This window comes from Oncorhynchus mykiss, chromosome 4, assembly GCF_057628025.1.
Source record: "Oncorhynchus mykiss isolate SJ-2025 chromosome 4, ASM5762802v1, whole genome shotgun sequence".
In the NCBI taxonomy this organism is placed as follows: Eukaryota; Metazoa; Chordata; class Actinopteri; order Salmoniformes; family Salmonidae; genus Oncorhynchus; species Oncorhynchus mykiss.
In genome coordinates this window covers 91,619,351-91,646,875 of record NC_143025.1, presented here as the reverse complement: position 1 = coordinate 91,646,875, position 27,525 = coordinate 91,619,351, and the positions used below count along the sequence as shown (strand labels likewise).

General features: G+C 45.5%; 1 protein-coding gene across 1 annotated transcript in view; it reads right to left on the bottom strand.

Annotated features, from left to right (window-relative positions):
- LOC110522651 (sorting nexin-17) overlaps positions 1-27,525 on the bottom strand; it is a 59,475-nt gene that overhangs the window by 29,189 nt on the left and 2,761 nt on the right. Inside the window, exons 2-3 of the mRNA XM_036976382.2 lie at positions 16,934-17,008; positions 11,471-11,588 (exon numbers count right to left, since the gene is read on the bottom strand). Coding sequence (XP_036832277.1) covers positions 11,471-11,588; positions 16,934-17,008 — 193 coding nt within the window. The remainder of the gene's footprint in view (positions 1-11,470; positions 11,589-16,933; positions 17,009-27,525) is intronic.

The window sequence follows — 27,525 nt, the reverse complement described above, 5'->3', positions numbered from 1 at the left end:
AGAGAAGATTATAAAAGAGAAATTGGAGATTCTCTTTTTCCCCCTCTCTCACCTGTCCATCTCCTCATTTAAAACTCTGTCACTTGTCCATTCAAACTTAAAAGAAAATTCCACCCAAAAACTGTGTTGGTATTTGGTTTCATTAGTCCATTGTTGACATAAATAAAACATTTTGGGACCGTCAGCAAATCAGGGTTTCAAGATATGTAACTTTCAAAATACAGAAATCATCCCTGTATGAAATCAAATGATACATTTTGCATCATCATACGAGGATGCACCACTAGGTGTTCTTGGTAAGTTCCTCAATGACACCTTGATAAGATGACAATATCTCACCACTCATCGTACTGGGTGACTTCAACTTCCATACTTCGACTAATTTCTTTCCACCTCTTTCTTTCCCCGGCTTGCCTCTTTTGACCTCACCCTTTTCCCAGTCCCCCTCCCACTCACAAGGCAGGCAATATGGTTGACCTCATCTTTAGGTCAAGCATATTTGCCTACTGATCTCACTGCAACCCCCCCCCCCCCCCTCCAGGTCTCTGATCACTACTTTCTTTTTCTCGCTCTTCCAACATTACCCACTCAGCCCCTACCCAGATGGTCATGCACCGTCGTAATCTTCGCTCGCTTTCCCCAACTGCTCTCCTCTTCTATTCCGTCATCACATCCTTCCCCTAAATCCTTCTAACTCCTGCCTGCCTCGTCAACCCTACCCTCCCTCCCCTCCTGCTCTCCGGCTGAGTGACTCACTGAGTGATCACAGAACAGAGGTTCTATCATCCTTCCACTCTCTCCTTGCTACATTTTCTTATTCTGTATCTGCTGCTGAAGCCCCTTCCTATCACTCTAAATTCCAAGCCTCTGCCTCCAACCCTGGGAAACTTTTTCACCTTCTCCCGTCCTTAATCCTCCACCCCCTCCCTCCCTTTCTGCAGATGACTTTGTCAACCACTTTGAAAAAAAGGTTAACGAAATCATTCACTCAGCCAACTGTGTCCACTCACAGGGAACTTTCCTTGGTCTCTTTTTACCCTCGCTCTCCAGATGAAATCCAGCGACTAATGATGTCCAGCCACTGGACAATCTGCCCACTCGACCCCATCCCTTCTTCCCTTCTCTAGACTTTCTCTGGAGACCTACTCCCATTCCTCATCAACTCTACCCTGACCACTTTCTGCGGCCCCCCTCACTTCAAGGTGGCCGGAGTCGCTCCCCTCCTCAAGAAACCAAGACTCGACCCCTCTGACGTCAAAAACTCGACCCCTCTGACGTTCTAAAACACTTGAGCGTGCTCCCTCTTACCAAATCTCTCGTTATTACTCTCCGAATTATCTCTTTGACCCTAACCAGTCAGGCTTCAAGACGGGGTCACTCAGAGACTGGTCTTCACTACGCCACGGAGGCTCTCCGCACTGCCAAAGCTGGCTGACTCCTCATCCTTCTAGATCGCTCCGCTGCCTTCAACACCGTGATCCATCAGATCCTCCATTCCGCCCTCTCAGGTCTGGGCGCCTCAGGCAATTGCACACTCCCAGAATGCATCCAACCTGGCAGGTCACTCCTACCAGGTGGCGTGGAGAGGATCTGTGTCTACACCATGTGCTCTCACTACTGGTGTCCACCCGGGGTCGGTTCTAGGCCCTCCTCTCTTTACACAAAGTCACTCAGCTATACTATATCCTCACATGGTCTCTGCTACCATTGCTATGTGGATGACAACTACTTATCACATTCCCCGCTTCTGATAACCAGGTGGCGACACGCATCTCTGCGTACTTGACAGATATCTCAGCTTGGATGTTGGCCCACCAACTCAAGCTCAACAAGATAGAGCTGCCAGCAAGACCTGTCCGCTCGACCTCTCCATCAGAGTTCGGTGTCCCCCTCCCAGGGTGCAAAGAACCTTAGCGTGACCCTGGACCACCCTGTCGTTCTCTGCAAACATCATAGTAGGGAATCACTCCTGGGGTTTCATGCTCTACGACATCTGTAGAGTACGACCTTACCTCACACAGGAAGCGGTGCAGGTCCTAATCCGGGTACTCGTCATATCCCATCTGGACTACTGCAACTTATCCAGAAGGCTGCAGCCCGTCAGGTGTTCAACTTTCTCAAGTTCTCCCATGTCACCCTGCTCCTCCGTACACTCCACTGGCTTCAGTCAAAGGAGCTCGCATCCTCTGAAAGACCATGGAATAGCAAGAGGAACCGCCCCTCCATACCTTCAGGCTATGCTCAAACCCAACATCCCAACCCACCTCTGGTCTCTTGGCCATTCCACCCCTACAGGAGGTCAGCTTCTGCTCAGCCCAGTCAAAGCGCTTCCCTATCCGGACACCCCAATGGAGGAAACAGCTGCCCCCTGATGCTAAAAGTCCCTGCCCATCTTCCGAAAACATCTGCAACCCAACCTCAAAGATAATCTTAAAGATATGTCTTACGACTGTGCTGTGGTCGTTTCTCTTAGCTCCTTACGACTGTGCTGTGGTCGTTTCTCTTAGCTACTTACGACTGTGCTGTGGTCGTTTCTCTTAGCTACTTACGACTGTGCTGTGGTCGTTTCTCTTAGCTACTTACGACTGTGCTGTGGTCGTTTCTCTTAGCTACTTACGACTGTGCTGTGGTCGTTTCTCTTAGCTACTTACGACTGTGCTGTGGTCGTTTCTCTTAGCTACTTACGACTGTGCTGTGGGCGTCTCTCTTAGCTACTTACGACTGTGATGTGTGTCGTCTCACCTAGCTACTTACGACTGTGCTGTGTGTCGTCTCACCTAGCTACTTACGACTGTGATGTGTGTCGTCTCACCTAGCTACTTACGACTGTGATGTGTGTCGTCTCACCTAGCTACTTACGACTGTGATGTGTGTCGTCTCACCTAGCTACTTACGACTGTGATGTGTGTCGTCTCACCTAGCTACTTACGACTGTGATGTGTGTCGTCTCACCTAGCTACTTACGACTGTGATGTGTGTCGTCTCACCTAGCTACTTACGACTGTGATGTGTGTCGTCTCACCTAGCTACTTACGACTGTGATGTGTGTCGTCTCACCTAGCTACTTACGACTGTGATGTGTGTCGTCTCACCTAGCTACTTACGACTGTGATGTGTGTCGTCTCACCTAGCTACTTACGACTGTGATGTGTGTCGTCTCACCTAGCTACTTACGACTGTGATGTGTGTCGTCTCACCTAGCTACTTACGACTGTGATGTGTGTCGTCTCACCTAGCTACTTACGACTGTGATGTGTGTCGTCTCACCTAGCTACTTACGACTGTGATGTGTGTCGTCTCACCTAGCTACTTACGACTGTGATGTGTGTCGTCTCACCTAGCTACTTACGACTGTGATGTGTGTCGTCTCACCTAGCTACTTACGACTGTGATGTGTGTCGTCTCACCTAGCTACTTACGACTGTGCTGTGTGTCGTCTCACCTAGCTACTTACGACTGTGCTGTGTGTCGTCTCACCTAGCTACTTACGACTGTGCTGTGTGTCGTCTCACCTAGCTACTTACGACTGTGCTGTGTGTCGTCTCACCTAGCTACTTACGACTGTGATGTGTGTCGTCTCACCTAGCTACTTACGACTGTGATGTGTGTCGTCTCACCTAGCTACTTACGACTGTGATGTGTGTCGTCTCACCTAGCTACTTACGACTGTGATGTGTGTCGTCTCACCTAGCTACTTACGACTGTGATGTGTGTCGTCTCACCTAGCTACTTACGACTGTGATGTGTGTCGTCTCACCTAGCTACTTACGACTGTGATGTGTGTCGTCTCACCTAGCTACTTACGACTGTGATGTGTGTCGTCTCACCTAGCTACTTACTATGACTGTGCTGTGGTCGTTTCTCTTAGCTACTTACGACTGTGATGTGTGTCGTCTCACCTAGCTACTTACGACTGTGATGTGTGTCGTCTCACCTAGCTACTTACGACTGTGATGTGTGTCGTCTCACCTAGCTACTTACGACTGTGATGTGTGTCGTCTCACCTAGCTACTTACGACTGTGATGTGTGTCGTCTCACCTAGCTACTTACGACTGTGATGTGTGTCGTCTCACCTAGCTACTTACGACTGTGATGTGTGTCGTCTCACCTAGCTACTTACGACTGTGATGTGTTTCGTCTCACCTAGCACTTACGACTGTGATGTGTGTCGTCTCACCTAGCTACTTACGACTGTGATGTGTGTCGTCTCACCTAGCTACTTACGACTGTGATGTGTGTCGTCTCACCTAGCTACTTACGACTGTGATGTGTGTCGTCTCACCTAGCTACTTACGACTGTGATGTGTGTCGTCTCACCTAGCTACTTACTATGACTGTGCTGTGGTCGTTTCTCTTAGCTACTTACGACTGTGATGTGTGTCGTCTCACCTAGCTACTTACGACTGTGATGTGTGTCGTCTCACCTAGCTACTTACGACTGTGATGTGTGTCGTCTCACCTAGCTACTTACGACTGTGATGTGTTTCGTCTCACCTAGCACTTACGACTGTGATGTGTGTCGTCTCACCTAGCTACTTACGACTGTGATGTGCGTCGTCTCACCTAGCTACTTACGACTGTGATGTGCGTCGTCTCATCTAGCTACTTACGACTGTGATGTGCGTCGTCTCACCTAGCTACTTACGACTGTGATGTGCGTCGTCTCACCTAGCTACTTACGACTGTGATGTGTGTCGTCTCACCTAGCTACTTACGACTGTGATGTGTGTCGTCTCACCTAGCTACTTACTATGACTGTGCTGTGTGTCGTCTCACCTAGCTACTTACTATGACTGTGCTGTGGTCGTTTCTCTTAGCTACTTACGACTGTGATGTGTGTCGTCTCACCTAGCTACTTACGTCTGTGATGTGTGTCGTCTCACCTAGCTACTTACGACTGTGATGTGTGTCGTCTCACCTAGCTACTTACTATGACTGTGATGTGTGTCGTCTCACCTAGCTACTTACTATGACTGTGCTGTGGTCGTTTCTCTTAGCTACTTACGACTGTGATGTGTGCCGTCTCACCTAGCTACTTACGACTGTGATGTGTGTCGTCTCACCTAGCTACTTACGACTGTGATGTGTGTCGTCTCACCTAGCTACTTACGACTGTGATGTGTGTCGTCTCACCTAGCTACTTACGACTGTGATGTGTGTCGTCTCACCTAGCTACTTACTATGACTGTGCTGTGGTCGTTTCTCTTAGCTACTTACGACTGTGATGTGTGTCGTCTCACCTAGCTACTTACGACTGTGATGTGTGTCGTCTCACCTAGCTACTTACGACTGTGATGCGTGTCGTCTCACCTAGCTACTTACGACTGTGATGTGCGTCGTCTCACCTAGCTACTTACGACTGATGTGCGTCGTCTCACCTAGCTACTTACGACTGATGTTCGTCGTCTCACCTAGCTACTTACGACTGTGATGTGCGTCGTCTCACCTAGCTACTTACGACTGTGATGTGTGTCGTCTCACCTAGCTACTTACGACTGTGATGTGTGTCGTCTCACCTAGCTACTTACGACTGTGATGTGTGTCGTCTCACCTAGCTACTTACTATGACTGTGCTGTGTGTCGTCTCACCTAGCTACTTACTATGACTGTGCTGTGGTCGTTTCTCTTAGCTACTTACGACTGTGATGTGTGTCGTCTCACCTAGCTACTTACGACTGTGATGTGTGTCGTCTCACCTAGCTACTTACGACTGTGATGTGTGTCGTCTCACCTAGCTACTTACGACTGTGATGTGTGTCGTCTCACCTAGCTACTTACTATGACTGTGCTGTGGTCGTTTCTCTTAGCTACTTACGACTGATGTGTGTCGTCTCACCTAGCTACTTACGACTGTGATGTGTGTCGTCTCACCTAGCTACTTACGACTGTGATGTGTGTCGTCTCACCTAGCTACTTACGACTGTGATGTGTGTCGTCTCACCTAGCTACTTACGACTGTGATGTGTGTCGTCTCACCTAGCTACTTACGACTGTGATGTGTGTCGTCTCACCTAGCTACTTACGACTGTGATGTGTGTCGTCTCACCTAGCTACTTACGACTGTGATGTGTGTCGTCTCACCTAGCTACTTACGACTGTGATGTGTGTCGTCTCACCTAGCTACTTACGACTGTGATGTGTGTCGTCTCACCTAGCTACTTACGACTGTGATGTGTGTCGTCTCACCTAGCTACTTACGACTGTGATGTGTGTCGTCTCACCTAGCTACTTACGACTGTGATGTGTGTCGTCTCACCTAGCTACTTACGACTGTGATGTGTGTCGTCTCACCTAGCTACTTACGACTGTGATGTGTTTCGTCTCACCTAGCACTTACGACTGTGATGTGCGTCGTCTCACCTAGCTACTTACGACTGTGATGTGCGTCGTCTCACCTAGCTACTTACGACTGTGATGTGCGTCGTCTCACCTAGCTACTTACGACTGTGATGTGCGTCGTCTCACCTAGCTACTTACGACTGTGATGTGCGTCGTCTCACCTAGCTACTTACGACTGATGTGCGTCGTCTCACCTAGCTACTTACGACTGTGATGTGCGTCGTCTCACCTAGCTACTTACGACTGTGATGTGCGTCGTCTCACCTAGCTACTTACGACTGTGATGTGTGTCGTCTCACCTAGCTACTTACGACTGTGATGTGTATCGTCTCACCTAGCTACTTACGACTGTGATGTGTGTCGTCTCACCTAGCTACTTACGACTGTGATGTGCGTCGTCTCACCTAGCTACTTACGACTGTGATGTGCGTCGTCTCACCTAGCTACTTACGACTGTGATGTGCGTCGTCTCACCTAGCTACTTACGACTGTGATGTGCGTCGTCTCACCTAGCTACTTACGACTGTGATGTGCGTCGTCTCACCTAGCTACTTACGACTGTGATGTGCGTCGTCTCACCTAGCTACTTACGACTGTGATGTGCGTCGTCTCACCTAGCTACTTACGACTGTGATGTGCGTCGTCTCACCTAGCTACTTACGACTGTGATGTGCGTCGTCTCACCTAGCTACTTACGACTGTGATGTGCGTCGTCTCACCTAGCTACTTACGACTGTGATGTGCGTCGTCTCACCTAGCTACTTACGACTGTGATGTGCGTCGTCTCACCTAGCTACTTACGACTGTGATGTGTGTCGTCTCACCTAGCTACTTACTATGACTGTGCTGTGTGTCGTCTCACCTAGCTACTTACGACTGTGATGTGTGTCGTCTCACCTAGCTACTTACTATGACTGTGCTGTGGTCGTTTCTCTTAGCTACTTACGACTGTGATGTGTGTCGTCTCACCTAGCTACTTACGACTGTGATGTGTGTCGTCTCACCTAGCTACTTACGACTGTGATGTGTGTCGTCTCACCTAGCTACTTACTATGACTGTGCTGTGGTCGTTTCTCTTAGCTACTTACGACTGTGATGTGTGCCGTCTCACCTAGCTACTTACGACTGTGATGTGTGTCGTCTCACCTAGCTACTTACGACTGTGATGTGTGTCGTCTCACCTAGCTACTTACGACTGTGATGTGTGTCGTCTCACCTAGCTACTTACTATGACTGTGCTGTGGTCGTTTCTCTTAGCTACTTACGACTGTGATGTGTGTCGTCTCACCTAGCTACTTACGACTGTGATGTGTGTCGTCTCACCTAGCTACTTACGACTGTGATGTGTGTCGTCTCACCTAGCTACTTACGACTGTGATGTGTGTCGTCTCACCTAGCTACTTACGACTGTGATGCGTGTCGTCTCACCTAGCTACTTACGACTGTGATGCGTGTCGTCTCACCTAGCTACTTACGACTGTGATGCGTGTCGTCTCACCTAGCTACTTACTATGACTGTGCTGTGGTCGTTTCTCTTAGCTACTTACGACTGTGATGCGTGTCGTCTCACCTAGCTACTTACGACTGTGATGCGTGTCGTCTCACCTAGCTACTTACGACTGTGATGTGTGTCGTCTCACCTAGCTACTTACGACTGTGATGTGTGTCGTCTCACCTAGCTACTTACGACTGTGATGCGTGTCGTCTCACCTAGCTACTTACTAGGACTGTGCTGTGTGTCGTCTCACCTAGCTACTTACGACTGTGATGTGCGTCGTCTCACCTAGCTACTTACGACTGTGATGTGTGTCGTCTCACCTAGCTACTTACGACTGTGATGTGTGTCGTCTCACCTAGCTACTTACGACTGTGATGTGTGTCGTCTCACCTAGCTACTTATGACTGTGATGTGTGTCGTCTCACCTAGCTACTTACGACTGTGATGTGTGTCGTCTCACCTAGCTAACGTAAAATGTTGCGCAACATATATTCCACAAATCTAACAAAGATTGATTTTATTCCATCTAATTGTACGTACACTTTCTTCGCAATTTGAATTATATTCATCAAAAAAAACTCCTATATCAACAAAACGTTGTGGCTTTGACGTCGAGAAAGTGATATGTCGTATTGGGACTTTTAGTTGGAAGGATGAACCCAATCAGAATGTTTAGCAGAAACCTAAACCTGCAGTATTCCCTTTCAGATGAAAGCACTAAGTAAGTTCCTTTTGATAAGAGAGACTACTAAATTACTCAAATGTAAAAGGCAAGATCACGTAGTAGTAGTAGTAGTAGTAGTAGTAGTAGTAGTAGTAGTAGTAGTAGTAGTAGTAGTAGTAGTAGTAGTAGTAGTAGTAGTAGTAGTAGTAGTAGTAGTAGTAGTAGTAGTAGTAGTAGTAGTAGTAGTAGTAGTAGTAGTAGTAGTATATCTACGTGGACCTCATCAGTAGTAGGGTATATCTACGTGGACCTCATCAGTAGTAGGGTATATCTACGTGGACCTCAATCTGTAGTAGTAGCAGTTCTACATGGACCTCATCAATCTGTAGTAGTAGAAGTAGTGGTAGTTCTAAGTGGACCTCATCTGTAGTAGTAGTTCTACGTGGCCCTCATCTGTAGTAGCAGTAGGATATATCTACGTGGACCTCAATCTGTAGTAGTAGTTCTACATGGACCTCATCAATCTGTAGTTGTAGAAGTAGTAGTAGTTCTATGTGGCCCTCATCTGTAGTAGTAGTAGGCTATATCGGCGTGGACCTCACTCTGTAGCAACCTGCCTGTAGTGTGTTTGAACGGGGCCATCAGAGCCGGCCGACACCACAGATGCGTCACGCATACTCTCTTAGTATACTTGAGGACTTTTTTGGGGACCAACATTCAAAATCCTACTTTCCATAACCCTTATCCCCACCCAGGAAGTAGTCGGTGAGCCAGGAAGTGTGTGTGTGTGTGTGTGTGTGTGTGTGTGTGCTCCCAGACTATGAGAAAATATGCCCCAACAAGGCTTAGGTTTGTTCTGAGGTAACGGCCAGTACTCGAAGAGGGATACTAGGCACTGTTGCTGCCAGTTCAGTTCCACGCATCTCTTATCTCTCTGTGTGTGTGTGTGTGTGTGTGTGTTCGGCCACAGTTCACCCTTGACCTGCTTGGGGAAGCGTTAGGTCAAAGCGGAGGTTGAGGTCAGGTTGGACGGGGCAACATAACCTAACCCTTGGACCTTTAACTGAGGAGGAACGAGCAGAAAAATAAAATAACATTTTACATTTACTTCCTGACAAGGACCCACACTGAGGGGTGAAACTGACAATTAGTTGTAACTGTCCACTCAACCCTGGCCAGTTTCTTTTGGGTACATATTGCACCTAACATAATACAACTTTCCCATTGGTTCTGAGGATCTATCTGGGATAGGAATCTATTGGAACAGTGAGTTGGTCTGATTTTTTAGGTCTGTCGGGGGGGGAAGAGGACAGCCAAGAGGCATTGGCCCCAAGTAAGTGCTTATTAGGGTCTGCTCAGAAAAGTACAACACTAGTTCAGACACCTAGAGCTATAGTGTGGCCAACAGATAGACCAGTTTCAGCCTGTACTTACGGTGTTCTCAGATCAGTATTACCTTGAGTCAAAAGCCTGTAAAGTAAGCTGCTGACCACACTAACACCACACCAGGCTAAAAGCAGACAGTCAGCGACTAACTAGGTATTCTGATACATGGATGGGTCATTCTGGTTGCTATGAGGAAATGTTCCAACAGGAGATCATGAGTCAGCTACTGTCTATTCTACTATACTGCCCTTTAATTGAGTCAGCTACTGTCTATTCTACTATACTGCCCTTTAATTGAGTCAGCTACTGTCTATTCTACTATACTGCCCTTTAATTGAGTCAGCTACTGTCTATTCTACTATACTGCCCTTTGAGTCAGCTACTGTCTATTCTACTATACTGCCTTTTAATTGAGTCAGCTACTGTCTATTCTACTATACTGCCCTTTAATTGAGTCATCTACTGTCTATTCTACTATACTGCCTTTTAATTGAGTCAGCTACTGTCTATTTTACTATACTGCCTTTTAATTGAGTCAGCTACTGTCTATTCTACTATACTGCCCTTTAATTGAGTCAGCTACTGTCTATTCTACTATACTGCCCTTTGAGTCAGCTACTGTCTATTCTACTATACTGCCTTTTAATTGAGTCAGCTACTGTCTATTCTACTATACTGCCCTTTAATTGAGTCATCTACTGTCTATTCTACTATACTGCCTTTTAATTGAGTCAGCTACTGTCTATTTTACTATACTGCCTTTTAATTGAGTCAGCTACTGTCTATTCTACTATACTGCCCTTTAATTGAGTCAGCTACTGTCTATTCTACTATACTGCCCTTTAATTGAGTCATCTACTGTCTATTCTACTATACTGCCTTTTAATTGAGTCAGCTACTGTCTATTTTACTATACTGCCTTTTAATTGAGTCAGCTACTGTCTATTCTACTATACTGCCCTTTAATTGAGTCAGCTACTGTCTATTCTACTATACTGCCCTTTAATTGAGTCAGCTACTGTCTATTCTACTATACTGCCCTTTAATTGAGTCAGCTACTGTCTATTCTACTATACTGCCCTTTAATTGAGTCAGCTACTGTATTCTACTATACTGCCCTTTAATTGAGTCAGCTACTGTCTATTCTACTATACTGCCCTTTAATTGAGTCAGCTACTGTCTATTCCACTATACGGCCCTTTAATTGAGTCAGCTACTGTCTATTCTACTATACTGCCCTTTAATTGAGTCAGCTACTGTCTATTCCACTATACTGCCCTTTAATTGAGTCAGCTACTGTCTATTCTACTATACTGCCCTTTAATTGAGTCAGCTACTGTCTGTTCCACTATATCCTCCTCCCCATGGGAAAGGCTGAGGTCACTTCTAGTTTAATTTAGTAGAGATGAATTCATGACTGAATTCAATAATATAAAACCCTCTTTGAAAATGCTAACTTTTCTCTCAACAATACTTGAATTAGAATTTAAATTCTGCTTCTGAATAGAGGTAATTAAAAATAAAATTGAATGGACCCCAACCCCTGAAATACAGAGCACAGAACTGGAACCTCCTCCCTCACCAGCTTGCATGTATTTCTCCAACTGTTCACGTCTCTGCTCCACATCATTCGGTGTCAGAGTGAAGATCTTCTTTGGGGGGAAAGCAGGTACCAAGTTGTTGCCATGCTCCTTCTTTATCTGGGAGGGGGGGAAAAAAGACTGGCTTCAGACAGTGAATTCTATAGGAAAGAAAGGACTTGTCAGAAAAAATATTGAGCATTACCAATGTTTTGAGGCACCTCTGATTACAGATCATATCTTAAAATATTTGACTACTTAAAAGTTACATTCTGAATATTTTATTATTCCGTCTCGTTAATAAAAGTAATGGGTTGAGAGGAACCGAAGTTAGGCCAGAATACATGGATATACAGTGGTTTCCCCAGACTGAAGGTCGACAAGGTTTTCTAGCCTAACCCATCTGAAGGTCGTTGGATAACCTGGTCTAAACTCATCTGAAGGTCGTTGGATAACCTGGTCTTACTCATCTGAAGGTCGTTGGATAACCTGGTCTAAACTCATCTGAAGGTGGTCGGATAACCTGGTCTAACTCATCTGAAGGTGGTCGGATAACCTGGTCTAAACTCATCTGAAGGTGGTCGGATAACCTGGTCTAACTCATCTGAAGGTAATTGGATAACCTGGTCTAAACTCATCTGAAGGTGGTCGGATAACCTGGTCTAAACTCATCTGAAGGTCATTGGATAACCTGGTCTAACTCATCTGAAGGTGGTCGGATAACCTGGTCTAAACTCATCTGAAGGTCGTTGGATAACCTGGTCTAAACTCATCTGAAGGTGGTCGGATAACCTGGTCTAACTCATCTGAAGGTGGTCGGATAACCTGGTCTAAACTCATCTGAAGGTGGTCGGATAACCTGGTCTAACTCATCTGAAGGTGGTCGGATAACCTGGTCTAAACTCATCTGAAGGTGGTCGGATAACCTGGTCTAACTCATCTGAAGGTGGTCGGATAACCTGGTCTAACTCATCTGAAGGTCGTTGGATAACCTGGTCTAAACTCATCTGAAGGTGGTCGGATAACCTGGTGTAAACTCATCTGAAGGTGGTCGGATAACCTGGTCTAACTCATCTGAAGGTGGTCGGATAACCTGGTCTAAACTCATCTGAAGGTGGTCGGATAACCTGGTCTAAACTCATCTGAAGGTCATTGGATAACCTGGTCTAAACTCATCTGAAGGTCATTGGATAACCTGGTCTTACTCATCTGAAGGTCTTGCGTGCAGTTTTAGGATGAATCACAGGTTTATTTCAAGGCCAGACAGTCTGGTGGAGATGTGGATAGTTTCCATGTAAAACATACGCAGGCAGCACATATATCTGGCTTAATACTGTCTAGCCATACTAAAGTTCCCTTAGCTCATTACTCACTCGTTGTTATTGAAAATCAGGGACTTTATCATCAGAAGGTCTCTGGCTTTGAAACGATATGCTTTGCCTGGCACCCTGAGTATCAACAGACATCAAACGAAGTTCTAATTCAGATCTGAATAAAAGCTATGGGCTAAAAGGCACTGGTGTAGTGTGCATCTGTAGCAACTGCAAGCAGGGGCGGATTGGCCATCTGGCAATTCTGGCAAATGCTAGATGGGCTGGACAATGTTTTTTGGGGGGTTGGCTGATTGATATTGACAAACTAATATATTTTCTGTATAAAAAAATATATAAAACATTTGAGAAAAAAGGTGACATGGCAGGCGGCAATAACAACAACAAATTATTTTTTAAGCAATCTCTAATTATTGTATAACATTTCAAAAATGCAATTGCGGGAAAAACAGCTTTGGAAGGTTTGTCGACTTGTCCCTGTTGAAGAGGGGAGGGTCTCAGCTTTCTGTAGATATCATTTCTCAACTTAATATTCAGCTCAAAATGGCAACTATTTTATAACCAAGCTATTTGATTGGGCTTTGAGATATGGAGAGACACGAGTGAGAAATGCACACTGGCAATTGCGAGGGCATATGCCTAAAGGCATCATGGGTAGTAGCCTACAACTGAAAAGGTTTTCTGGGACATCTACTGTTGGATGAATATATGGCAACAGTGGACAATATATTTAGAGTTCGTTTAGCCAATGATTTTAATTAGTGCCTTCAGAAAGTACTTCTTCCACATTTTGTTGTGTTACAGTCTGAATTAAACATTTATTAAATTAGATTTGTTTCAGCCATCCCCACACAATACCCCATAATGACTAAGTAAAAAACATGTTTTGTTTTTTAAAAATGTGCCAAATTTATTGCAGGAAAAAATAAATAAAGGTGAAGTTGGCGACGTGCGCAGTGCTGTGGTTTGGTGTGGATAAAATGCCAGGGCTGAATTATTGTCCTAGTCCGTCCCTGACTTCAAGGTGCATTTCACTGATATGCTGCCCTACCTCTTTCTCATGCATACAGATCAGTCTTGTAAATCTATACACTGACTGTCTGAAAGGGCACCCTATCCCCTATATAGGGAACTACTTTTGACCAGGGTCCCCATCGGGAATAGGGGGCCATTTTGGACACAGTTTCTGACAGATCAGATGAATGGGTCCTTCTAAAACAAACTCCCACGGGCCTCTCCACACCACGGCTGTCACTAGGAATAACACTCACACCCCCATTTAACATCCCCTTCCATCACCAGTAAGAACATCCAGGAGGAATGGGTTTGTACCGTAGTGTTGACAGGTTCGTGTCCAGGAGGAATGGGTTTGTACCGTAGTGTTGACAGGGACGGTTCCAGGAGGAATGGGTTTGTACCGTAGTGTTGACAGGTTCGTGTCCAGGAGGAATGGGTTTGTACCGTAGTGTTGACAGGGACGGTTCCAGGAGGAATGGGTTTGTACCGTAGTGTTGACAGGTTCGTGTCCAGGAGGAATGGGTTTGTACCGTAGTGTTGACAAGGACGTGTCCAGGAGGAGTGGGTTTGTACCGTGGTGTTGACAGGGTCGTGTCCAGGAGGAATGGGTTTGTACCGTGGTGTTGACAGGGTCGTGTCCAGGAGGAATGGGTTTGTACCGTGGTGTTGACAGGGTCGTGTCCAGGAGGAATGGGTTTGTACCGTAGTGTTGACAGGTTCGTGTCCAGGAGGAATGGGTTTGTACCGTAGTGTTGACAGGTTCGTGTCCAGGAGGAATGGGTTTGTACCGTAGTGTTGACAGGTTCGTGTCCAGGAGGAATGGGTTTGTACCGTAGTGTTGACAGGGACGGTTCCAGGAGGAATGGGTTTGTACCGTAGTGTTGACAAGGACGTGTCCAGGAGGAATGGGTTTGTACCGTGGTGTTTACAGGGTCGTGTCCAGGAGGAATGGGTTTGTACCGTAGTGTTGACAGGGTCGTGTCCAGGAGGAATGGGTTTGTACTGTAGCGTTGACAGGGTCGTGTCCAGGAGGAATGGGTTTGTACCGTAGTGTTGACAGGGACGGTTCCAGGAGGAATGGGTTTGTACCGTAGTGTTGACAAGGACGTGTCCAGGAGGAATGGGTTTGTACCGTGGTGTTTACAGGGTCGTGTCCAGGAGGAATGGGTTTGTACCGTAGTGTTGACAGGGTCGTGTCCAGGAGGAATGGGTTTGTACCGTGGTGTTGACAGGGTCGTGTCCAGGAGGAATGGGTTTGTACTGTAGCGTTGAGTGACTACTGACAGATGAGACTAAGGAAATTATACTAGTGTCTATACAAAATGCACAATAAGACGTGCTCAACTAAGAGCATTTTTACCGCAGCAAGTTCAAACCTGGTTTCAAAAGAGACGTCTCACCCTGTTGTTACTGCTGAAAATACATCATTCTTTTACTGTAGTTGATTTGTAAGTGATGGTCAGCTGTGTTTTCATACCAGTGGAGGAGATACGGGACTCCAGGTGATCAGGCGGGGGTGGTAACCAGGGAAGTATTTTTTACAAAGAGCAGCATTAACATTCACATTCTGTCAGATGTAAATTAGACGGAGTGGCACCGCAATTTAAAAAAATAAAAAAAAGGTTGGCGTGGTTACAGAGGAACGTGCACCATGGCAACCTGTGGGGTAGTACCCGTGACTACCATAACAGTCAGACGTGACCGTGACCCAGTTCCAAAACGGTACCCTATTCCCTATCTAGTGGTCAAAAGTAGCGCACTCTAAAATAGGGAATAGGGTGCCGTTGTGGGTATTCCATCCCACGCAGTGTTACCTAGCAACGGCAGCTGTGGTGTGTGTGGAGGTGTACGGAACACAGCCTTGACGACGGAGAACCTGTTGTTCCTTTATTCCTTGATCATGTGTATTGACGGCGATGTGCAGCTTTACATACAGCGGTGAGATGTCACAGCTACTGTAGTGTAACAGTATAACTTTAGACCGTCCCCTCACCCATACCCGGGCGCGAACCAGGGACCCTCTGCACACATCAACAACAGTCACCCTCGAAGCATCGTTACCCATCGCTCCACAAAAGCCGCGGCCCTTGCAGAGCAAAGGGGAACTACTACTTCAAGGTCTCAGAGCAAGTGACGTCACCGATTGAAACGCTATTTAGCGCGCACCACCGCTAACTAAGCTAGCCGTTTCACATCCGTTACACTAGCAGTGGTCAGATGAAGGAAGAGACCAGAGGACGATAGCCTGAACAAAAGGGTTGACTACTACCCATTAGCTATCATAGCAACTACATCTAAGACAAAGTCCTTCCTTATTAGGTCCTAAACGGAACTTTCAATGTATTTATTTTTTAATACACATTGTTTCTGGGCTAACAAACTTGACTTCCTCTGTAGCATTTTCAGGTTGACTGTAGGGAGTCAGACCACAGTTTCGCAAACAGGTAAAAGGAGAAGTAAATGAACAAGGCCAAGAAGAGCATTCCTTCCATGACAACGCCTTTCACTTTTTAAACTCTTAACCGCTCGGTTACGTATTCTAGCATGAACTAGCCTGAACACCCAGGCCGGAGGTTGGTTCTAGTTCTGGTTCAAGACTGAACATCAAGCAGGACAGTCGTAATAGTTAGAGACGTGAGGCCACGGTGAGGAAATGGCAGGGGGCAGCGTTGAGGTGATGTTTTGACGTTCGTAGCAGTGTTACCCCCCTGGCCCGGACCATTGCTGACGTTTGATGGAGGTGGGGGCCCCCCTTTGTCCAGCTCAATTGACGCTCCAACCAAAAAGACCTTGACCTTAATTGGTTTCAATTGAAGCCTTGGGCCTGCATTCACATGGGCTGTGTTTACACAGGCAGCCCAATTATTGGCAAAAGAGCTGATCTGATTGGTCAAAAGAGGAATTAGTAGGGGAGAGATCATAATTGAGCTGCCTGTGTAAGCACAGTCAAAGCCTCTCAGAGTACGATTGTTGATCTAAGATCAGTTTTGTCTCATAGATCATAATGAATAAGATGACTTGGCTGGCTAGAGAGGTCAGAATAATTCAGTTTGATGCCATGTTGAAGGGGGATCTGGTCCTAGAATAGCACTCAATAGGAATATATTCTATTGGTACCTGTTCGTGTAGTCCCAGGAGCTGACTGTAGCGAACCCGACAATGGAGAACCCCGTTCACATGGATGTTGTAGGCCTGAAGGAGACAGGTGGGGAGAGAAAATAGTGAGTATAGCTTCTAACTGAGCTGAAAGACTAAACAAAAAAAAGGAGTCTGCCACGGTACAGCCCGTTGTGGATCGATTGATTTGGCAGAAGAAACAAAACTAAAACTGCTGTTGTACTCATTGTCTGAACAATTACTTGCTTACTGTAGTGCATTCTGGTATTTCATTAACCTTATATTTAAATCATTGTACATCACCACTGTGGAGACGTTTGCTGGGCAGTAATGATCTGTTCTGAAGCAACGTTTCGTTGCGTAAACTAAGCATACATGTGTAAGTGACTGAGAGATTGGAACCTCTCCCCAAGAGAGACTTATCGACTTGTAGTTTCGAAGGAGGAAAATAACCACTGTAGATACATCTAATTCAGGGGAGGGGAGAACGTGTTTATAGTTTCACTTCTCATATCAAAACAACAACAATTGAACTGCCTTGAAGTTCAATCAAGCAGCACTTCCTCCACACTGGGGGAGGTGGGGGGGGTGCTAGTGATGCTCGACTCTTACACTTCATTTTAAATCATGGAAACTAGGCGTGCATCCGAAATGGCACCTTATTCCCTATTTTAGGGGCACTACTTTTAACTAAAGGCCTGTAAAGGGGTCTGGTTAAAAGTAGTGCACTATATATGTAAATGGGGTGCCATTTGGGACACAGCCTAGGCTTAATGAAGTGTTGCTGCTTTGGCTTATAACACAAACACTTCTCACTTTCAATTACATCGTGGATACCAGTGTGAACACACACACACACACACACAGTGTTTATATTATGCCGTGGCCAATAACACAGTGTTATGAATGAAAGATGAATGTGTTTCAATGCCAGAAGTTGGACTTGTTTGCTCAACTTCCCTGTTTGTTTGTTTTTTTACAAGAGCCATCGTTGGCTCCTCCTACGCAACAGCAACAGTTTGGGATCAACAACAGCCAGTCATGTGATTGAGGTCAGAAGTAGGGTCTAATCACCGGCAGGTGAAGCTAATTCAAACCGTTATTTTGGAAGGCTTCATTAATATGGACCATTTCTTCTTGGAACACTGAACTGTTTGGTATGATGACAAACCACAGAGCCAACCCCCTGCCCCCTCTTTAGCCAACCCCCTGCCCCCTCCTTAGCCAACCCCCTGCCCCCTCCTTAGCCAACCCCCTGCCCTCTCCTTAGCCAACCCCCTGCCCTCTCCTTAGCCAAAACATATCACAGGAATGCCTGTACATAGCCCATCTGTAAATAGCCCAAACAACTACCTCATCCCCTACTCTATTTATTTATCTTGCTCCTTTGCACCCCAGTATCTCTACTTGCACATTCATCTACTGCACATCTACCATTCAAGTGTTTAATTGCTATATTGTAATTACTTCGCCATCATGGTCTATTTATTGCCTTACCTCCCTTATCTCACCTCATTTGCACTCACTGTATATAGACTTTTTTCTACTGTATTATTGACTGTATGTTTGTTTTACTCCATGTGTAACTCTGTGTTGTTGTATGTGTCGAACTGCTTCGCTTTATCTTGGCCAGGTCGCAGTTGTAAATGAGAACTTGTTCTCAACTGGCCTACCTGGTTAAAGAAAAGGTTAAATAAATGTAAAAATTAAAAAAAAGCAATGCAGAGTCGTAGACAGAGAGCCTCTGGCAGTGCATCAATTCAACAACACAGTCCGGAACTATACTGTGTATGAAATGAAAACAGACTTCTGTTCTGTGACTTAAGTCTGCCCAGGGACCCCTGACTAGGCAAACTGGAGACCCAAGGACCCCCCCCCCCCATCATATGCATATATAACAAATAAATAAATCACGTATTGTCAAATCAGGTGAATGAAAATGTCAGGTAGAAGTTAAACTTTAAAATAAAAATGATTTGACAGAGTGTCATTATTTTGACCTTCCCACAGTTTACTGGAAGAGGAAGTGTAATCTAACAGCCTATTAGCTAGAAAGGTAACATGGCGGCAGAAAAACATGTTTCAGTTTTGAAGCTAATGTCCTGCAATTCTATGCATTTTGCCAAGCAGCTGGTCCCAGGCCCAGACCGTCTTCAGAAAGCGGCCGGTCCCAGGCCCTGACCGTCTTCAGAAAGCGGCCGGTCCCAGGCCCTGACCGTCTTCAGAAAGCGGCCGGTCCCAGGCCCTGACCGTCTTCAGAAAGCGGCCGGTCCCAGGCCCTGACCGTCTTCAGAAAGCGGCCGGTCCCAGGCCCTGACCGTCTTCAGAAAGCGGCCGGTCCCAGGCCCTGACCGTCTTCAGAAAGCGGCCGGTCCCAGGCCCTGACCGTCTTCAGAAAGCGGCCGGTCCCAGGCCCTGACCGTCTTCAGAAAGCGGCCGGTCCCAGGCCCTGACCGTCTTCAGAAAGCGGCCGGTCCCAGGCCCTGACCGTCTTCAGAAAGCGGCCGGTCCCAGGCCCTGACCGTCTTCAGAAAGCGGCCGGTCCCAGGCCCTGACCGTCTTCAGAAAGCGGCCGGTCCCAGGCCCTGACCGTCTTCAGAAAGCGGCCGGTCCCAGGCCCTGACCGTCTTCAGAAAGCGGCCGGTCCCAGGCCCTGACCGTCTTCAGAAAGCGGCCGGTCCCAGGCCCTGACCGTCTTCAGAAAGCGGCCGGTCCCAGGCCCAGACCGTCTTCAGAAAGCGGCCGGTCCCAGGCCCAGACCATCTAACTTGGTGATGAAAGATGGTTATCTGGTGCTGACTGTCAATCAAAACAAATTAAATGTATTTAGGCCTATGAGAAATGATCCCTATAGATGCACACAGTCTAGAGGAGCAGTGTGTGTGTTGAGGAGCAGTGTGTGTGTTGAGGAGCAGTGTGTGTGTTGAGGAGCAGTGTGTGTGTTGAGGAGCAGTGTGTGTGTTGAGGAGCAGTGTGTGTGTTGAGGAGCAGTGTGTGTTGAGGAGCAGTGTGTGTTGAGGAGCAGTGTGTGTTGAGGAGCAGTGTGTGTTGAGGAGCAGTGTGTGTTGAGGAGCAGTGTGTGTTGAGGAGCAGTGTGTGTTGAGGAGCAGTGTGTGTTGAGGAGCAGTGTGTGTTGAGGAGCAGTGTGTGTTGAGGAGCAGTGTTGGCCAGGGATGAGGAAGAACACTTATTGGCAGGAGTTTCCTGTTCGAAAGTCAAAGACAAGAAGGCTCAGTTAACACTTTGAACTATAGACTACACTGTAAACCACATTATAGACTGTAAACTATAGACTGCAGACTATAAACTACACTATAAACTACAGACTAAACTAAAGACCAGACTGTAAACTAGACTAAATTATAAAAACTATAGCCTGCAAACTAGACTGTAGCCTGCAAACTAGACTGTAGCCTGCAAACTAGACTGTAGCCTGCAAACTAGACTGCAGCCTGCAAACTAGACTGCAGCCTGCAAACTAGACTGTAGCCTGCAAACTAGACTGCAGCCTGCAAACTAGACTGCAGCCTGCAAACTAGACTGCAGCCTGCAAACTAGACTGCAGCCTGCAAACTAGACTGCAGCCTGCAAACTAGACTGTAGCCTGCAAACTAGACTGCAGCCTGCAAACTAGACTGCAGCCTGCAAACTAGACTGCAGCCTGCAAACTAGACTGCAGCCTGCAAACTAGACTGTAGCCTGCAAACTAATTACCATAAGATTCCGTCTGTTTATCTGCCAGTCTGTTCACTCACTAGCATGACTAGTTACAGTCAACAAGATGCCATGTCATGTATAGAAACATTTTAAAAAAACAGTCTAATGAGGCTGGTGGTTGCTTTCTCCAGGCTACAGTTGGTCAACTGGAACTTACCCAAATCTAAAAACACAGAAGCATACTGTAGGATAAAAGAATAGTGAAAACATGCACATGTAGGCAGAACTAAAAATGTCCATGCAGGAAGGATGACAAGACAAAGTGTGCCCCAAATGGCACCCTATTCCCTATGTAGTGCCCTGTGTTTGACCAGAGGCCCATAGGGTTTTGGTTAAAAGCAGTGCACTATTAAAAAGGGGACAGGATGCCATTTATGACACCGGCAAGAAAAAAACATGACATGTATTTATTTTATTTTATTTTATCTTTATTTAACCAGGTAGGCAAGTTGAGAACAAGTTCTCATTTACAATTGCGACCTGGCCAAGATAAAGCAAAGCAGTTCGACAGATACAACGACACAGAGTTACACATGGAGTAAAACAAACATACAGTCAATAATACAGTATAAACAAGTCTATATGCGATGTGAGCAAATGAGGTGAGATAAGGGAGGTAAAGGCAAAAAGGCCATGGTGGCAAAGTAAATACAATATAGCAAGTAAAACACTGGAATGGTAGATTTGCAGTGGAAGAATGTGCAAGGTAGAGATATAAATAATGGGGTGCAAAGGAGCAAAATAAATAAATAAATTAAATACAGTAGGGAAAGAGGTAGTTGTTTGGGCTAAATTATAGGTGGGCTATGTACAGGTGCAGTAATCTGTGAGCTGCTCTGACAGTTGGTGCTTAAAGCTAGTGAGGGAGATAAGTGTTTCCAGTTTCAGAGATTTTTGTAGTTCGTTCCAGTCATTGGCAGCAGAGAACTGGAAAGAGAGGCGGCCAAAGAAAGAAATGGTTTTGGGGGTGACTAGAGAGATATACCTGCTGGAGCGTGTGCTACAGGTGGGAGATGCAATGGTGACCAGCGAGCTGAGATAAGGGGGGACTTTACCTAGCAGGGTCTTGTAGATGACATGGAGCCAGTGGGTTTGGCGACGAGTATGAAGCGAGGGCCAGCCAACGAGAGCGTACAGGTCGCAATGGTGGGTAGTATATGGGGCTTTGGTGACAAAACGGATTGCACTGTGATAGACTGCATCCAATTTGTTGAGTAGGGTATTGGAGGCTATTTTGTAAATGACATCGCCAAAGTCGAGGATTAGTAGGATGGTCAGTTTTACAAGGGTATGTTTGGCAGCATGAGTGAAGGATGCTTTGTTGCGAAATAGGAAGCCAATTCTAGATTTAACTTTGGATTGGAGATGTTTGATATGGGTCTGGAAGGAGAGTTTACAGTCTAACCAGACACCTAAGTATTTGTAGTTGTCCACGTATTCTAAGTCAGAGCCGTCCAGAGTTGTGATGTTGGACAGGCGGGTAGGTGCAGGTAGCGATCGGTTGAAGAGCATGCATTTAGTTTTACTTGTATTTAAGAGCAATTGGAGGCCACGGAAGGAGAGTTGTATGGCATTGAAGCTTGCCTGGAGGGTTGTTAACACAGTGTCCAAAGAAGGGCCGGAAGTATACAGAATGGTGTCGTCTGCATGTATGTATAACAAGGACTAGGTCACTTGGTAAATATGTGGATACAGGGGTAGATTTAATGTAATGCAAAACCTTCCCTTTAAAAAAAAAAAGGGATACTTCAGGATTTAGGCACCGGAGGACTTTAATCTACTTCACAAGAGTCAGATGAACTAGCGGATAGGATGTGTGTGCCTCGTCTGCAATGCAGGTTTAGCAAGCTAATGCTAACTAGCATTAGCGCATTGACTGAAAGTCTATAGTCTATCTGCTATATAGCATGCTAAAATTAGCCAATGAAGATTTTGATTTCTCTTAGCAACCTACTGCTTCAACCAAACTCTCCTTGAATAGCCCAACAGGTTGCAGCTCTCAGAGGTCTACCTTTATGGTGCAATTCTCATAAACCCAACGATTTGATGCAGAAATTGGACTGATGACTAAAAATGTTGTGATAACCCTGATAAAAATAATAACTGCCATGCAATGGTCTATAATTGTATGTTTTTCAATCAAATTATTAGAAAGCATCTCTGTGTGTGTATATATACAGTGGGGCAAAAAAGTATTTAGTCAGTGGGAGAACTTGCACAATTGGTGGCTGACTAAATACTTTTTTGCCCCACTGTATATATGGTAGACTTCACCCCCTCACCACTCTATGGCTATTTTCTCTGAACAGGAGGGGGGGGGGGGGGCTAATACCAAATTCACTGTGACATGACATCGTATGAATGAACAATACTCAAAGCCGCAGCTTGATACTAGTTGTCAAACAGAGAACTGATTCTCTTTACTGGCCATTGGGGGTTGATGGGGTGTGGTGGGGGGGGAGGCTGTCGGTGTTTTTTTTTACTATTTGTGGATACCTCAAATCATTGTTAACCAGAGATTTTGTTCAAGTCGGATGTTGGGTACTATAATTTATTGAATATTTAAAAAGTGTTAAAAAAAAAAAAGTCAAATTGAAAATAACTGATTGCACCCATATTGGCGATCTTTAAAAATTCTCAGAGTTCAAATGATCTTTCAACAAAGAAATGTTTCAGGAATGTTTCTCTTCTCCCGTTTCTAATGACAGAAATAATTAAATAAAATAAATAATAATAATAATAATAAAATCCTGTTGTGTTATTATTTCTAATGGCGTAAATCGTATGAAATTGAGGTCTGGACATTAAGCAACCCCCCCCCCCCCCCCACCACCACCAAGACCAGAACTAGAGGTTCATAGGAATTGCAGTCTTCAAAAAGCTACTCAACATATGCGAGCCAGTAACTGTAATAATAATAATAATAATAATAGTAATTGTGGCCAGTATCAAACACATTGAAGTCCACACCCAGTTCACTTTATGCTTTTCGGGAACAAGGTCACAAGCACGGAAACTAGTCGTTCTCAGAATGTGTTTTCCTGAACTAGCCTATATCCTGGCTCAAAAAAAAAAGGATATTACTAGGTAATTCACATTGGAATGTGATATATATGTCTGAAGAAGGAAGGCACATGGGGGGGGGGGGGGACAAGGCATTTATCTACATAAAAAACACACTGGAACCTCACAGTAAGTATACCCAACAGATATCAAAGCATTTTCTAAAAGACATGTTTCAAACTGCCACCAACTAAACAACACACACACTATCCATTACAGTTCACACACACAGTCAGCCTCCTTTCCACACTGCACTTGCTCAGTATAGATATATACAGTGCACTCGGGAAAGTATTCAGACCCCATGACTTTGTCCACTTTGCTACGTTACAACTTTATTCTAAAAATTGATTACATCGTCGTCCTCCCCCCCCACCTCAATCTACACACAATACCCCATAATGACGAAGTGAAAAGATGTTTAGATATTTCAGTAAAAAAAAAAAAAGAAAACCTCACATGTATTCAGACCCTTGACTCTGTACTTTTTTTGAAACGCCTTTAGCAGTGACTACAGCAGAATCTTCTTCGCGCTACAAGCGAGGAACACCTGTATTTGGAGGGTTTCTCCCATTCTTCTTCACAGATCCACTCAAGCTCTGTCTGGTAGGATGAGAAGCGTCGCTGAACAGATATTTTCAGGCGGCTCCAGGGATGTTCGATCAGGTTCAAGTTCGGGCTCTGGCTTGGTTACTGAAGGACATTCAGAGACTTGTCCCGAAGCCACACCTGCGTTGTCTCGGCTGTGTGCTTAGCGTTGTTGTCCTGTTAGAAGGTGAACCGTTGCCCCAGTCTGAGGGCCTGAGCAGGTTTTCATCATGGATCTCTCTGTACTTTGCTCTGTTCATCTTTCCCTCAATCCTGACGAGTCTTCCAGTCCCTGCTGCTGAAAAACATCCCCACAGCATGATGCTGTCCCCACTATGCTTCACCGTAGGGATGGTGCCTGGTTTCCTCCAGACAGTACCCTTGGTTTTCAGGCCAAAGAGTTCAATCTTGGTTTCATCAGACCAGAGAATCTTGTTTCTCATGGTCTGAGAGTCTTTAGGTGCATTTTGGCAAACTCCAAGCGGGCTGTCATGTGCCTTTTACTGAGGAGTGGCTTCTGTCTGGCCACTCTACCATAAAGGCCTGCTTGGTGGAGTGCTGCAGAGATGGTCACCTCCCTGACCAATGCCCTTCTCCCCCGATTGCTCAGTTTGGCCAGCTCTAGGAAGAGTCTTGGTAGTTCCAAACTTCTTTAATTTAAGAATAATGGAGGCCACTGTGTTCTTGGGGACCTTCAACACTGCAGACATTTTTTAGTACCCTTCCCCAAATCTGTGCCTCGAAACAATCCTGTCTCTGAGCTCTACGGACAATTCCTTCGACCTCATGGCTTGGTTTTTGCTCTGACATCCATTGTCAACTGTGGGAGCTTATATAGACAGGTGTGTGCCTTTCCAAATCATGTCTAATCAATTGAATTTACCTCGGGTGGACTCCAATCAAGTTGTAGAAACATCAGGTGGACTTTCACTCCAAATACCTATGTTTTTTTATATATATACACATTTTTTTTTTTAAATTAACATCAACTGTTTTGACTTGGTCATTATGGGATATTGGGTGTAGATTGTTAGGGGAAAAAATATATATTTAATAAATTGAGACTAAGGCTGTAACGTAACAAAATGTGGGGAAAAAATGAAGGGGTCTGAACACTTTTCAAATGCATTGTTTTAACCATAGTTCAGTAGAGACCATATAACTACACAGGAAAACTGTTGCCCGTCCCAAAACCACAGGAAGTGACAACTGTCAGAGAAAGAATGGTTTATGCTCACAAAGGAATTCCGCCATTTAAAAATGCAGTCTTTGTTTTCCTAAAGCCCCTGTACTGTGCTGTGTTGTGTGTGGTGCGGACGCTGGTTCCAAGGTACACAGACAATCCCTCAGTATTAAAGGAAAAATATTTTTAAAAAATTTATTTTTAGTATTTGTTTCATTAGTCCACTGTTGATACAGTCCCAAAATGTTTTACATGTCAGCTAGCTCAAGTTCAAGATTTAGAACTTTCAAAATCTAGAAAAAGTGGCACAGTATGTGTTTTGGAAGTGCATCAATAGTTCATTGAATGTATAGTGGACTGAGATGTGTCCCCAATGGCACCTTTTTCCCTTTATAGTGCACCACTTTAGACCAGGGCCCACCCATAAGCACCCTATTCCCTTACAGTGTTAATACATTTAACAATCTGGAGCCCTATGGGCCCTGGTCAACAAGAGTAGTGCACTATAAAATAGAATAGGGTGCAATTGGGGACTCAGCCCAGTCTATTCCTGTTGCCTCCTTGAACACACTACAGTCCGTGTCACAGTGACACAAAACTCACTGTAGTCAGACTACAGACAAGCCTCTCTACAAGGAAACAGTTACAGTGAGACAAAGACAGACTCCTTTAACCCCCCCCCCCCCCTCAAAAAAAACCTGCCTGAATTTTCCACCATCTGCTGTTCTCTACACCCCCTCCACTCAAAAAACACAGTTGTTGAAAAAGTACCCATTCTCAAATTCAAAAAAAATAAAAAGATGACTTCCTTTCCTTGAGATGCTGGTAAGAACTGTAAGTTGACGCGTTTCCTTAGCGACAGTTAGCGTTACCCCTTGGTACTTTGCTCTCTCTCGCTCTCCGCCACACTACTCACTCATGGTTAATGGTTGAAACCGGTCTGTCCATGCCTCATCAGCAGCTGGAGACCTTTACTGACCTTTAGAAGTCATCAATCTTTACTCCAGTGTTGCTCCGTTCCCTCAGCTGTCAACAGACAGACGTTTTGCTTCAGGCTACATCGGAGACAGTGACTGTGTATTTTCCTACTAGCACCGACTTTGCTGATAACCTTGAGGGAACATTTTCTTACGCTTCGATCATACTCGACAGCGTCATTGCATTTTGGTACACCAGAAATACATTCATTTCCAATGAAAAACACTGCGTTTGCCTTGCAGCAATTGCGTTGCGGAGGCAGCCGCAGTGCGTTCTGTGCGGGCGGTGCGTACATTTAGGATTTATCAAACATATGTGTCAAACTGTATGTGTGGACGGCTTGACAGAAATGATAGCAGAAGGTGAATGTTGACAGACATATCAAGATGACGTTGCGTGCGAATAACTATTAATTTTTCTGTAAAGTTACTCATGGTGTGGTGCCCAGTACCTGGATGTGAAAACTACAAGCAAGCACAGGCTGCTGGGGCAACCAGTTACCTGCCGGTGATTATCCTCAGAGCCGACAGTGGCTAGGCGGCAATAAAGATGCTGCGAATACTCCAGTGGAAAAATATCTGAAATGTCCATGTTTGTAGACAGCACTTACAGGCAGAGGATTTCAAAACAGACCTGAAGTCTCAACTGATGGAGTTGCCAGGTCGTTGATTGTTAAAAAAGGTGATGGGGTTGCCAGGTCGTTGATTGTTAAAAAAGGTGGTGGGGTTGCCAGGTCGTTGATTGTTAAAAAGGTGATGGGGTTGCCAGGTCGTTGATTGTTAAAAAAGGTGATGGAGTTGCCAGGTCGTTGATTGTTAAAAAAGGTGGTGGGGTTGCCAGGTCGTTGATTGTTAAAAAGGTGATGGGGTTGCCAGGTCGTTGATTGTTAAAAAAGGTGGTGGGGTTGCCAGGTCGTTGATTGTTAAAAAAGGTGGTGGGGTTGCCAGGGCGTTGATTGTTAAAAAAGGCGGTGGGGTTGCCAGGTCGTTGATTGTTAAAAAAGGTGATGTGGTTGCCAGATCGTTGATTGTTAAAAAGGTGAAGCTACTTTATGCCATCAATT